This window comes from Vigna radiata, unplaced genomic scaffold (assembly GCF_000741045.1).
Source record: "Vigna radiata var. radiata cultivar VC1973A unplaced genomic scaffold, Vradiata_ver6 scaffold_48, whole genome shotgun sequence".
NCBI lineage: Eukaryota > Viridiplantae > Streptophyta > Magnoliopsida > Fabales > Fabaceae > Vigna > Vigna radiata.
In genome coordinates, this window is record NW_014542925.1 from 1,615,699 (window position 1) to 1,629,033 (window position 13,335).

Genomic DNA, 13,335 nt, shown 5'->3' on the forward strand with positions numbered 1-13,335 from the left:
CAAATTCTTCACTCAACTTCATTTATATATAAAAAATAATAATATATATATATATATATATGCACGAAATTGAATTGAATTTCAGTAATTTCTTTGTAAAGTTAACTCAGTTCCAAATTACTTGACTTGTTGTAATTTAAAAAATACATGTTTATTAAAAGGTGTAATTTTAAATACTTTCCGGATTACATTTTAAAAGTAAGTGTTAAGATTAAAAAAAAAATAATTAAATTTTAGTGAAATTGAATTCAATTTTTCACCAAAATAAATAAATAAATTTCAGGTTGAATGTAATTAATATGTCAAGCAAGTTGAGAAGTTGAATTGCATACATCTATCGTTTATAGATAAAAACACCTTCAACAATATTGAGGCTTTCACACTTTGGGAAACTAAAAAATTTGACTTTCTTTAACTACGGATTCATTCATATCATGGACAAAATGTACATCACAAACTCCTGACAATTTCTTATTAAATAAACTCTTTAAAACAAAATAAATTAAATGAAATTTTTGTATTTTATTTTAGATGGCAAAATAAACTGCGTGGTAGTCTCAAACTTGGACACCGACTTCTCAATGATGGGATTAATTTGCAAGTTTTTCTAAATTAAAATTAAAATTAAAATAATAATATTTTTTTATTATATTGCTTTAATTAATAATAATAATACTTTTAAATTATTTAATAAAAATATCAATTAACTAAATATTTTTTTAAATATTTACGTAATTTATTAATAAGCTACTACGCGACCATGTATTATTTTTACTTAATTAAAAAGTATCATATGGGTCCATATCATACGAATTATTGTTCAAAACATATTTATTTTAAAAATTATTTACTCAAATAAATCGATTGCCATTTTAATTTTTAAACTAAATTTATTCCATTGTTGTAAAGTCAAATTTTTAAAAGTGAACAATATTACTAGATTTTTTTTTTTCGTCTTATCTCAATTAAAAAAAAAAGAGTAAGTGTTTAATCGATCTTTGAAGAATTGAACTTTTAATATAAATAATAAACAGGTTCAGTTTAAAGATTAAAGTGGAAATAAATTTATTGAGATAAATATTTATACTCTTACTTCATCTTTTTTACATTTCTATTTGACAATCTTAAAAAGTATTATTTTCTTATAATTTTAATTTATATTATTTTTATTAATTAAATACAATATTTTATTATTAAAAAGGATTGTAAAGTGAAAAAATATTACACTTTCAAAATATAATTTTCATATTTTATATGTAAGGACACATCATAATTGCAGGATGTGAATGCTGAAACCGAATGTGAAGTTTCGATTTTATCTATGACAGTCATGGTTTTATGTTTATTTTTCTGTCACTCACTCTGCAGTCATGCATGACGTATTATAGCAATACGTCCAAACATGATTTTAAATTTTATCGTTTTATTTACTTTTTACAGGTCATTTGGTAGAGATTTTCAATAGTAAAAAAGATAGATATGTTGAAAAGGTTTTTTCCTATTTAATTAAGATTTAACATGACCTTTCACTAAACCGTTTTATGCTACTTAATTATTATTTTATAATAATATAACTAAAGTTTTCTATTGATTTTGTCAAGATTTTAAGAAAAGAAGTACAACGACATGTGACAGTATTAAATTAAGACTTTGCAACAATTTTTCTGGTATTTCAAAAACATAAAATTCCAACAGCTACTTTCACATGATTTTGTTTAGTTCAAGCATCAAATGGTTGTATTCAAACTCTTACACTTTTTTTCTTTCTCTTTCTTCATCTTCTTTTTGGTAGACATTTATGCTATGGATTTTGAATTGAATCGATGAATCTCCAAAATAATATATTAATATGTAACAAAAACTGTAATTTTAATTGTTTAAATCCAATCGTAATAAGAAAAAAATGACAAAGCATTTAATTATGTTTTAGTCCAAATATTTAAAATAAATTTTCTTTTAAAAAAAAATTATCACAATTGAAAAAAATATAGTTTAATTTCTAAGTGTTAAATTTGAAAAATTAATTTTTTTTAGGCTTAATATCTCTTTTCGTCCCTCTTTTGGAGGTGAATATTCAATTGCGTCCTACCTTTTTTCAAAAGTTCAATTTCGTCCCACCTTTTGAAAAAAGTGTACAATCAAGTCCTTTTGGGTAACGGAGATAAAAAAATAACGTTTGACCTGTGTTCTGTGCAACGTTTATTGATCAGAACTTTGAAGGGTAAAGTTGGGATTTTAAGTAAATGGATTCAGTTAAAAAAAATTGACCTTGTTTAGATGTAAAAAAATCTAAGAGTTAGGGTTTGAATAAAACGCGATTTGGGGTTCAGCGATTTGGGGTTAATTATCATAAAGTTTCGTTAATTCAAAATTAATTATGAATGTTCGTTACAGTGAATTTTTTGTTCCAACAGTTATAATGGTTGGCAGTTTGCATTAGCATAATCCATTTTCAATGGCTCTTTCCAATCCCACTGCTACTCTGTCATTCAAATGCAAAATTGATTCCTACCCATCAAAGCAAAATCTTCCATTTTCGTCGTCCTCACGACAAAAATCGAACACCCCTCACCTCGTATTACAAGAAATTGATTCTGGGAAGTGGAGGAACATGGTTTCATTTTTCCCAGGTTTTCTAACTAAAGGCAGAGATGTTGACAGCCTTAAGCAGGAGCTCTATGAGACAATTGCACCCCTTGACAGAGGTGCTGAGGCTACTCCCGAGGAGCAACAACGTGTGGACCANGTCCAAGTGAAAACTAAGAATTCACATGTTACATCGTTTTAGTGGTTATGTTTTTGCTGTGTCTTTTGGTTTCCTTGTTCCTGAGTTGTGATTATTGGTCTAGATTGCTCGTAAACTTGAGGCTGTGAATCTTGTCAAGGAGCCTCTCAAGTCCGATTTGAAAAAAATCCCAACTTTACCCTTCAAAGTTCTGATCAATAAACTGCCACGTTGCACAGAACACAGGTCAAACGTTATTTTTTTAACTCCGTTATCCAAAAGGACTTGATTGTACACTTTTTTCAAAAGGTGGGACGAAATTGAACTTTTGAAAAAAGGTAGGACGCAATTGAACATTCACCTCCAAAAGAGGGACGAAAAGAGGTATTAAGCCTTTTTTTTAATACAAGACCATAAATCTTATATTCTAAACCACAAACCTTAGTCTCTAAATCTTAAAGTTTGAATCCTAAATCCTATACATCTAATTTCAGTCACTCGAATTTAGACTTATAAATTATAATCATATATTTATAATTTGATAAATTAAAAAACTAAATTTAGGACCAAAACTAAAATTACTCCAAATTTTAGGGAATCAACATATACTTAAACTAACTCTAAGTTTGAAAATATTATCCAAACAAAAAAGGTCCAACAATTTATGATTGCATAATCTTTTAAAATTATAAAAAAGATTATAAAATGGGTTTATAAATCTTGATCAATGCGTCTTAGAAATAATAAATAATTTAAAGATTGAACGAACGTTTGTTGTCAAAATAATTAAATAGAAAAAAAAATATATTGGCATTAGTTTTGTTTGATAAGGATTGACACAAAAGTCAAATAACAAGTCGAATCTGACAAGTAACTTCCTTTCTGTTTTTGGGTGATACGTGGTCATATGTTGTTTTCCCTCAAATCTATTAAGAACGTGGATCACGTATATGAGTTTGCACGACCACATCATAACATAGTAGTCTAAAATTAGAACTCGTAATTGGATCTTAATTCACAATGTATTAATGATAACAATATATATAAAATAACAGAAAAGCATACAATATAATTTCATAATATAAATATGGAAAAACCAGTTATTTTCATTTTTTTTTCACTTTTTAAATATAAAAAATATAAATAAAATTTTAAAACTCATGGCTATTGTGCATAGCAAGTCAAACAAAAACTAGTTAGTTTTATTGGTTTTACTGTTATCAGTTCTTTGTTTTATTGATACATTGCATATGTACGTTGTATATAAAGATACACTGTCTTTTTGTTTAATAACACAGATATATCATTATTCAATTCTCTCTTCCAATTCTCCAACATAATTAGTATCCAGAGCAAAGGTTGCGAAGAGACCTTTGGTGCTTCAAAAATCACAAATACAACGCGATTGGTCAGTGGTTGAAGACTACGTGTTTGAAGAATGGTAGGGAGCGATATCTCAACAGTTAATTTTCCAATACTCACAGAGAGAAGAACTGGACTAGATGGAGCACACAAATGAGAGTGTTGTTCAAGTTTCAAGATGTAAGTGATGTTAATGAAGGAGACAACCGAGAACTTGGTCTTGGTGCTACGGAATATCAGAAAGTTGTGATCAAGAAGAAAGACAACAAGGCACTCTTCATCATTCATCAATGTGTTGATGATGCCCATTTCAAGAAGATTCAGAACGTGGTTACTGCTAGGAAAGCCTGGAGTATACTAGTTCGTCGTCATGCAGGAGGGGAGAAGATCAAGAAAGTGAAACTTCAAACTCTTAGAAGATAGTATGAGTTACTACAAATGGAGGACAACGTAGGGTTGGTGAGTATTTCAACAAAATACTCACCATAACGAATCAAATGAAAGGGTACGGGAAAGCCATTAATGACCTTATGATCATGGAGAAAATCATGAGATCGCTACCACGAAAATTTGACTATATAATGGTTGCGATAGAAGAGTCTAAATATCTTTCAAAGACGAAGATTGAAGAGCTTCAGAGTTCACTAGAAGCCCATGAAATGAGGATGATTGATAGGAATCCAGTCAAGAACGATGAACAGGCCTTGAAAGTGCACTATTCAAGAAACGATGAGAAGAAGAAGTTAAAGAAGTGGAAAACGTACAAAAGGGAGTTGAAAGGCTAATAAGACTAAGGATGATCATGATGATAAGTTTGTATCAGTGGAGAAAGATGGAAGAGCAAAGAAGAGTTATTATCCAAAGATGGATAAAAGAAGTATTGAATGCTTCAACTGTCACAAGTATGGATATTTTGCATATGAGTGTTATGCGAAGAAAGGGAAACAAAAGAAACATCAAGGAAAAGAAGCACATGTTGCTCAGGAGGATTCAGATTCAGAGCCGCTAACCTTGATGATGACTACTTTGGTTGAAAGCTCTAGCTCTCATGCTGACTTATGGTACCTATACTCTGGGTGCTCAAACCATATGACGTGCCATCAAGAATGGCTAATCAATTTTGATGCCACGAAGAAGAGTAGAGTAAATTTTACAGATGATAGTACTCTGAAGGTGGATGGCATGGGAGATGTTGTGATTCCAAGGAAGAATGGCTCGCATGCTATGATCACTGGCGTACTTCTTGTTCCTGACATGAAGTACAATCTGCTAAGCGTTGGATAGTTGATCTAAAGAGGGTTTAAGGTGGTGATGGAAGATAACAAAGTCGAGCTATTTGATGGTGACAAGAATTTAATCTTGAGAAGCAAGATTTCCAAGAACAGAACATTTCATATTAGCCTGGAAGCAGTAGAAAGTTCTGAGTGCATGGCTTCGGTGAAGAGTAGTGAAGAAAGCTGGCTATGGCACTTGAGGTATGGTCATTTGAATTTCAAGAGTCTACAACAACTCAGTATGAAGGAAATGGTTTATGGCTTGCCCGAAATCGTCTTGCCAGAGAAGGTGTGTGAAACTTGTATGGTTAGGAAACAGATGAGGAAATCCTTCAAAACACACTTGAGCATGAGTGTAAAGGACTGCCTAGGAGCGGTACATTCAGACATTTGTGGTCCAACTGAGGTGCCTACAATTGCTGGAAATAGGTACTTCATCACATTCATTGATGAATATAGCAGGATGATTTGGGTGTATTTGGTTAAAGTGAAGAGTGACACATTGAAGACTTTCATACGGTTTAAGGCACATGTTGAAAGGGAGAGTGACAGATAGCTGAAGATACTCAGGACAGACGGGAGAGGAGAATATACCTCTGCCGCCTTCGAGAGTCATTGCCAGATGCATGGGATCGCTCATGAGATCACCGCTCCATACACTCCTCAACATAACGGGCTTGTAGAGAGGAGGAACCAAATGATTCTCAATATGGATAGAAGCATGTTGAAGGAGAAGGTGTTGTCACGAAAGTTGTGGGGCGAGGCAGTATCCACAGTTGTCCACTTGCTTAACAAGTGTTCAACGAAGAAACTAGAGGGAAAGGTGCCACTTTAGGCGTGGACAGGTGAGAGGCCAACAATTGGCCATTTGAAAGTGTTTGGCTCACTTATATTTGTGCATGTCCTAGATCAGAAGAGATCGAAGTTGGAGGATAAAACTAGGGCGATGTTGTTCATTGGTTATCACCCCACTGGTGCTTACAAATTGTTCGATCCTGTTGAAGAGAAAGTTACCTTGAGCAGAGATATGGTGGCTCTGGAAGACAAATGTTGGGATTGGAACTAGAAGCACACCAGTTTGGTGAAGACCAAGATAGTGGATGATGATGTTAACTCTATCTCAACAGAGTTAGCAACGATGTCGGAAGACAGGAGGCAAGTACAAAATGGTGAAACTGGTAGACCATGAAGACAACAAGTACAATCACAAAGATTTGGTGAGTGTGAAGTTTACTTAGATGCATAGATCGGTGATGAAGGGGATTTAGTTCACATGACTTTACTGGCTGGAGCAGAACCAATAGATGAAGTTGGGCATTAAAGGAACCGATGTGGAGAAATGCAATGAGAGAAGAGATCAAATCCATTGAGAAAAATGGAACATGGTGGCTTATTAACCTTCCAGTTGGGAAGAAGAGCATTGGAGTGAAGTGGGTGTTCAAACGCAAGCTAAAGCCTGATGGATCATTCTCTAAGTACAAAGCCAGACTAGTGGCAAATGGTTTCCTCCAGAGGCAAGGCTTAGATTTCACTGAGGTGTTTGCGCCAGTTGCAAGAATGAAGACTATTCGATTGGTGGTAACCGTGGCATGCGCAAGGTGTTGGTCTTTATTCCACCTTTATGTAAAGTCTGCCTTCCTGCATGGTCCATTGGAAGAAGAAGTGTATGTCCAGCAGCCACCCAGATTTGTTGACAAAGGCATAGAACACCAAGTGTACAAGTTGCAAAAGGCACTATATGGATTGAGGCAATCTCCCAGGGCGTGGAATAAGCATATCGACTTGTTCTTGCTGAAGCTCAATTTTACCAGATGTGTGGTTGAACACGGTGTTTATGTTAAAGGGGGTGAAGGAAAGGAATTGTTGATCATCTATTTGTACGTGGATGATGTACTCATCACTGGATCCAATCCAAGATGCATAGATGAGTTGAAGAGGGTGATGCAGTCAGAGTTTGAGATGACTGACTTGGGCAAGCTGAGCTACTTCTTGGGCATGGAGTTCACCTATACTGTAGTAGGTCTGATCTTGCATCAGAAGAAGTATGTTAAGGAGTTGCTAGAGAGATTTGGCATGACTATGTGCAACTCAGAAAGGAGTCCAATCGAAGTGAACCAGAAGCTGGTGAATAATGAAAATGAAGAAGATGTTGAAGAAACCATGTTTAAATAGATTGTAGGCTCTCTACGATTCTTGTGCAATAGTAGACTAAACTTGTCATTTAGTGTGGGGCTGATAAGCAGGTTTATGGGCAGACCGAAGAAATCGCATATGCTTGCAGCCAAGAGGTTGTTGAGGTACGTCAAAGGCACTGCAGCCTTTGGCATATTGTTTCCAATTGGAAGGCAGAAGGTTGATGAAGGAAGCTTAGAACTTGTTGGTTTCACGGAAAAGGAGACATCTTTGTCATGTAAAAGAGACATCTTTGTCATGTAAAAGAGTTGAATATTTTGAGTTTATACACTTATATTTGACCATTCTATGTGAGTTGAGCTTGGTCTCAAGTGGCAGCATCCCCACCTGTTTTGGGTTGGTGAGACTTTGTTTCCCAAATGGAATGATTCCACCTCTACCACCTCCCCCTTCTACTCTTTCATGGTTCGACTATTATTATTTCTACATGTTTATATTTTCATTTTTGTTTAATTGAATTCTCTTCTTTTCTTGTAAATTTTTATAAGTGAACTTTTATATCTAGATAGCCTTTTGATTATTTTAATATCCAATGAAAAATCTTCCTTAGATTTTCTTCACTTGAACACTAGAATTCTTAGAAATAAAATGGGTTTTCATCAATCAACTTATAATTTGTTATTAAACTTCCAAGCTCGTGGAATTTATGTACGTACCTAATCCATTATTATAATTAATTATGTATGTTAGCATAGCCAAATAAGCCTAATAGTTAAGGATCCAAATATGTGATCCAATTGATATTTTAACCATCCTGAAACAAGGAAAAGATAATCTTTATGTGATATATGATTATGATAGAAACAAAACTCGTTGAAAATATTTATCTATTAATATACAATTCATCTTATTATCATTTTTACTCAAAAATATTCACTAAAAGTCTCTTATTGACTTAAATGTCAATGAGTTTTTATAAGTGCATTTTCTGTCTCTGTAATTCACGACCACATATCAACAATTTGTTCGGTCCACCTCAAATACTATTCAACCAAATTTGATAAAAATATATATAATTTCAATAAATCTCACTATATCTATTTTGTTTATATTATATATTCGTAATAAGAAATTTCTTTTCCAACTCTATCATTTTCTTCTTCATTCTCGTAAATACTAAAGTTTCCACTTGACCTTTGAGTTTAATTTTTTTTTTTTTAAATTGTGCAATTCATAAAATCTTTCAAATTATGTCATGCAGACATAGAAAAATTTATACCAGACTACCCTATCTAGTTTAGAAGTCAATTTTGACTTTCATATTATATAATTTATAAGTTAATTTTGTATTTTAAATTGCACAATGTAAAAATTATTTTTTAGTGAAACAATAACTTATAAATTACATAGTTCAAAAGTCGTCTTTTACAAATAACTTCTAGATTTTGAACTGCTCAATTTAAAAAATATTTTTTCCATAAAAAAAAGATATTTTTGAATTACACAATTTAAAAACCATTTTTTACATTAAAATAACAACACTTTTAAACTATGCAATCAAAAAATATTTTTTGAATTCTAGGAAAAGGTAAAACGAAATTTTTAAACTCTGTTTTAAATATGTAAAAAGAAAGAAAGTAAAAGAAGTGGCAGATTCTATGGTGAGATGAATTACAATTTCTACTTCCCTTTTTGTAACATAACCTGTCTCGTTTTTAATAAATAAAAAATAGATTGAACTAAAGGATGTCAGTCTCACTTGTTTTGTCATCCTAATTGGGAATATATTGCTAAAATAAAATTTGGAAATTCTTCCATGAGTCTACAACATAACATATGATCAGAGTGACAATAACAGCAAGATAGTTTCTTTATGCATTTCCATAAATTTCTTCTTGTACTCTACAAGGAAAAAATCCCATATTTCCCGTGTAATTTGAAAATAAAAAATATTTTCAAATTATACACTCCAGAAACTTTTTAGATTGTATATTTGAAAAAGTAAAAGATAACTTATAAATTATACATCTTAAAATTTATTATTTATGCACAATGGAAGTCAAGATGGTAAAATCCAGAGAAAATAACAAAAAACAAAACGAATTGTACAGTTTAAAAAGGGCAAAATAGAAAAAGATTTATGAGGGTGTGGGAGAAAACTTACGGAGGTGCAGGAAGAAATTGCCTAACCTCGTGGTCCTTCGAAGTAGCCCAACCTAGTGGCCTTTTTTCTAAGCTAGACGTTTAGAAGGACAGCTTCTTCCTGCACCACTATATATTTTTTCCTGCATTCCTATATAAAAGAAATTTCCCGTTTTGTTAAAAGAAATTTCTTTTTTTGTTCTTTTACATTGTACAATTTAGAAGCCAAAAAATAATTTATAAAAGCCATTTCTTGACTTTAAAAAAGACTTCAGATTACATGTTTTGCTTTCAGATTTCATAATTTGAAAACCATAAGTAACTTTGAAATTATACCATTCAAAAGTCAAAAGTCACTCTGAAAGCCCAATAACTTCCAAATTGAACAAATTAAAAGCAAATGACTTCTGAACTATACAATCTGTAAACTATTTTTTACATACCCTTTTCAACAACTTCTGGAAGTCATTTTTGGATTCAAAAATAAAAAATAACTTCTATAGTGGCTTCATATTAATAAGTTACGAAATGGAAATGACATGGAACTTATTTATTTTTCATGATGAATTATATTCACACAAGTTTTCCAACAATGATAAATGAATTATCAAATGGCAAGCGCCGCAAAATATATATATATATATATATATATATATATATATATATATATATATATATATATATATATATATGAAATCGAAGAAAACGGCGTTTCTTATATTTATTTCAAAACAATTAATTAGGCATAATAATTTAATAAAATATAAGTAAAAAAACGATCACAAAAACTATTTCCTCAACCAGGTTCCCCAAGTCCCCACGGATATACACCTGTCATCGACTTCCTTCTATCTTTGTTTCAACAGGTTATGATCCATCACTGGGCATGAAAATTGCTCCATTACGTGCCCCATAAACACCTATCAGCAAGGAAATCCGGATAAACCCACCTGCTTTTCATCCTTACAGCACATCAAACTGCAATGTGCAAAACAGAGCCAAAATAATCAGATCAGAGACAGAAATATGAAGTTGCAGAGTAATTATATATCGTCAAAGTAGAATATTAACCAAGAGAATTGAGAAACATTTAACAAAGAAAAAGAGATAAATGGTGCCCTAAATTTACAGGATTCATTTAGATCAAGCCATGGCACACTCTACTAACTAACATTTAAATCACGTTATGGTTGTTTTACAGAACATTATCCGGCAATGTTTCAGCCAATCGTTAAGATGTCAAAGAACAACCAGAAATGTAGCCAAAGTACTCCTTGTAATTTATAAACTTGAGCAATCATCTTCTCTTGAGCAAGCTTTTAAGGTGGAGCTAATTCTAATCCACAAACAATAGTTGGCATCGAAAGCGGCCCCTCTCTATTTGACAGCCAGTACATCAAATTTAAACTCACATTAATAATCACACAATGAACTTCAGATTAAATTAGGAGCCAAAATACACTCTTACGTTATTTAAACAGAGACTTGACCAACAGAAAAATGCACTCATCTAGGTGTAAACTGAAACATCAAACCTTTTTTTTAAGGAATAACTCCAAAAACCCACCATTATTTTATTGGTTAATTCATTGATTTAATTTTCATAGGTCAATTTAAAGAAGTTTACATTATCAATCAACAACAAGCGATCCTATACATAACTTTTGAAGTAATTACTATAAAAATCAATAATTCCACTATATATGGAAACTTATACATGACATTAAAAAAATAACATTTACATTATTATAAATAAATACAAGAGAATTTACACAGTTATCCCATAAAAAAATATTGCAATGTATGATTACATACTTACCATAACTTTTTATAGGTTATTGACTTGTAAAATTAATGTCTTCAAATAAAAGCTGGCTTAGCAACTTGTAAAATTGGCTTCTACCTAGTAGTGAGGGCAAGTTTCAATAAAATAGATAGAGCAATGAACAAGATATTAACTTGTACAGTATCTATCTTGGGTTTATGATCAATTAGCACCGTTCCAGTTAGATTCTTAACTAAATGATTATAGAGTTAATTTGCAAATTCTCTACCTTTATTTGGGTGTAACGAGCGTCATCTGGACACAGGCTTCTGCAGCAATGCGGTCAAGAAAACTTCACCATTCTTGACGCCACTGGCATCGGTCTTATTCCCCGTCGCCCACTTCACCTTCTTGTAACCCAATTTCCCAATCAATGGCGCATACACCTTCTCAAGATCCACCCGTTTGCTGAAAAAGTGATCTACCCAAAGGTACCCTCCACCCCTCAGCACCCTATCAGCATCAAACAGCAGAAACTCCAACACCGTCACCGGGATCCACCGGTTCACGGCACGCCCGCACCGCACTAGATCCACCACTCCATCGAACAGCGGCAGCCGCTGCTGAAGCGGCACGTGCAGCGGCACCAGTCCCCGCAGCGCCACGGCCTCGCTGTTCGGCGCCGCCACGTTCATCGTCGTGGTCACCACCGTCACGTTTTGCAGTTTCATGGCGGCGGCAAATGATCCGGTGCCGCCGCCGACATCGAGGCCGAGCCGGAGAACCGACTTCGCCGCCTTGGCGATCTGGAACAGCTGGTGAATCGGGAGATCCAAGTCGCTCTTGTAAGAATTGAACTTGGAAACGTCGCGTGAGGGTTGGAAGCCGAGGTTAGGGTTTTGCCTGTTGAGGCAATCAAAGGATTTGCAGGTGTAGTGATCCCAAACGACGGCGTTGTCGGGGAGAGAGGAGGGGAAGGGGTTTTGCGGGAGGGAATTTGGGGGAATGGGTTTCTGTGGCGTTTGGGAGAAGCAGCGGCGGCGGGGGAGAGGGTGGCATCCGCGGAGGATTAGGGATTCGGCGAGGTCGGAATCGGAAGGGCAGAGAGAGAAGGGAGTGTAAGTCATGTATTTATGGAGGAGTTCAGGGTGGTTGTGGCATGATGAAGCAATCGGGGAGAGGTGTGAGTAGAGGAGTAGATCTGAGGGGATGGTTGATTTTTTGGAGGGGTTAGAATTCTGGAGGCGCGTGAGGTGGTTGATGGTGGCGCGTATGGTGTGGAGCTGGTGTAGGAGTTGGTCTGGGACAGGTGGTGGTGGTTTGGGGGATTTGGGGGATTGGAGGGTGGAGGAGAGGTGGTAGAGGGAGATAATGTTGGTGGCCACCATGGCTATAAGGAGGAGCAAGTTCAGGGTCATGGTGGTGAAGGTGAACCCCATTTTCTTCACTCACACTCACTCTCTTACTCTCACTCTCACTCTCTCTTTGGCTTTTTCTTTTGGTTTGGAGAGCTATAATTGCTGTTTTTGAGATTGAACAGTGGGGTTTTGGAGGTTGACTATTTTGGACTTGATTTATCTAGCAGTGGAATAAGACTAATATAGTCTGTAGGAGAATTGATGCATACCAAATTCAAACCTGATTGGAATCTGTCCTCTTTCTAGGACCAGGAATCTATATTTACTGTTTATGTAAATATACAATGCAGAATCTATTATATCTCTGCTTCTGTCATGTTAAGTTTATGCGAAGGGTTTCAATGACTTGAATAGGAAAGGACTTTAGATCTGGATCTGATATAATAATGTGTGCTCTTCTCATATTTCAAGAATTGCATATTTCCTAACAATTTCAGCACATTTATGCATAACATGTGTTACCCATATTTTTTAATTGTTTTTGTTAGGATGAGAAAAAAGACCCACCCGAATCAA

At 34.2% G+C, this 13,335-nt stretch overlaps 1 protein-coding gene across 1 annotated transcript; it reads right to left on the minus strand.

Annotated features, from left to right (window-relative positions):
• Nucleotides 1-10,332: 10,332 nt before the first annotated feature.
• Nucleotides 10,333-12,989, minus strand: LOC106752787. The gene is made up of 2 exons (XM_014634554.2): nucleotides 11,691-12,989; nucleotides 10,333-10,614 (listed from the first exon to the last, which is right to left on the minus strand). Exon 1 carries the CDS (start codon nucleotides 12,838-12,840, stop codon nucleotides 11,713-11,715), a length of 1,128 nt encoding a protein of 375 aa, XP_014490040.1. The 5' UTR covers nucleotides 12,841-12,989; the 3' UTR covers nucleotides 10,333-10,614; nucleotides 11,691-11,712.
• Between the last annotated feature and the right edge of the window lie 346 nt (nucleotides 12,990-13,335).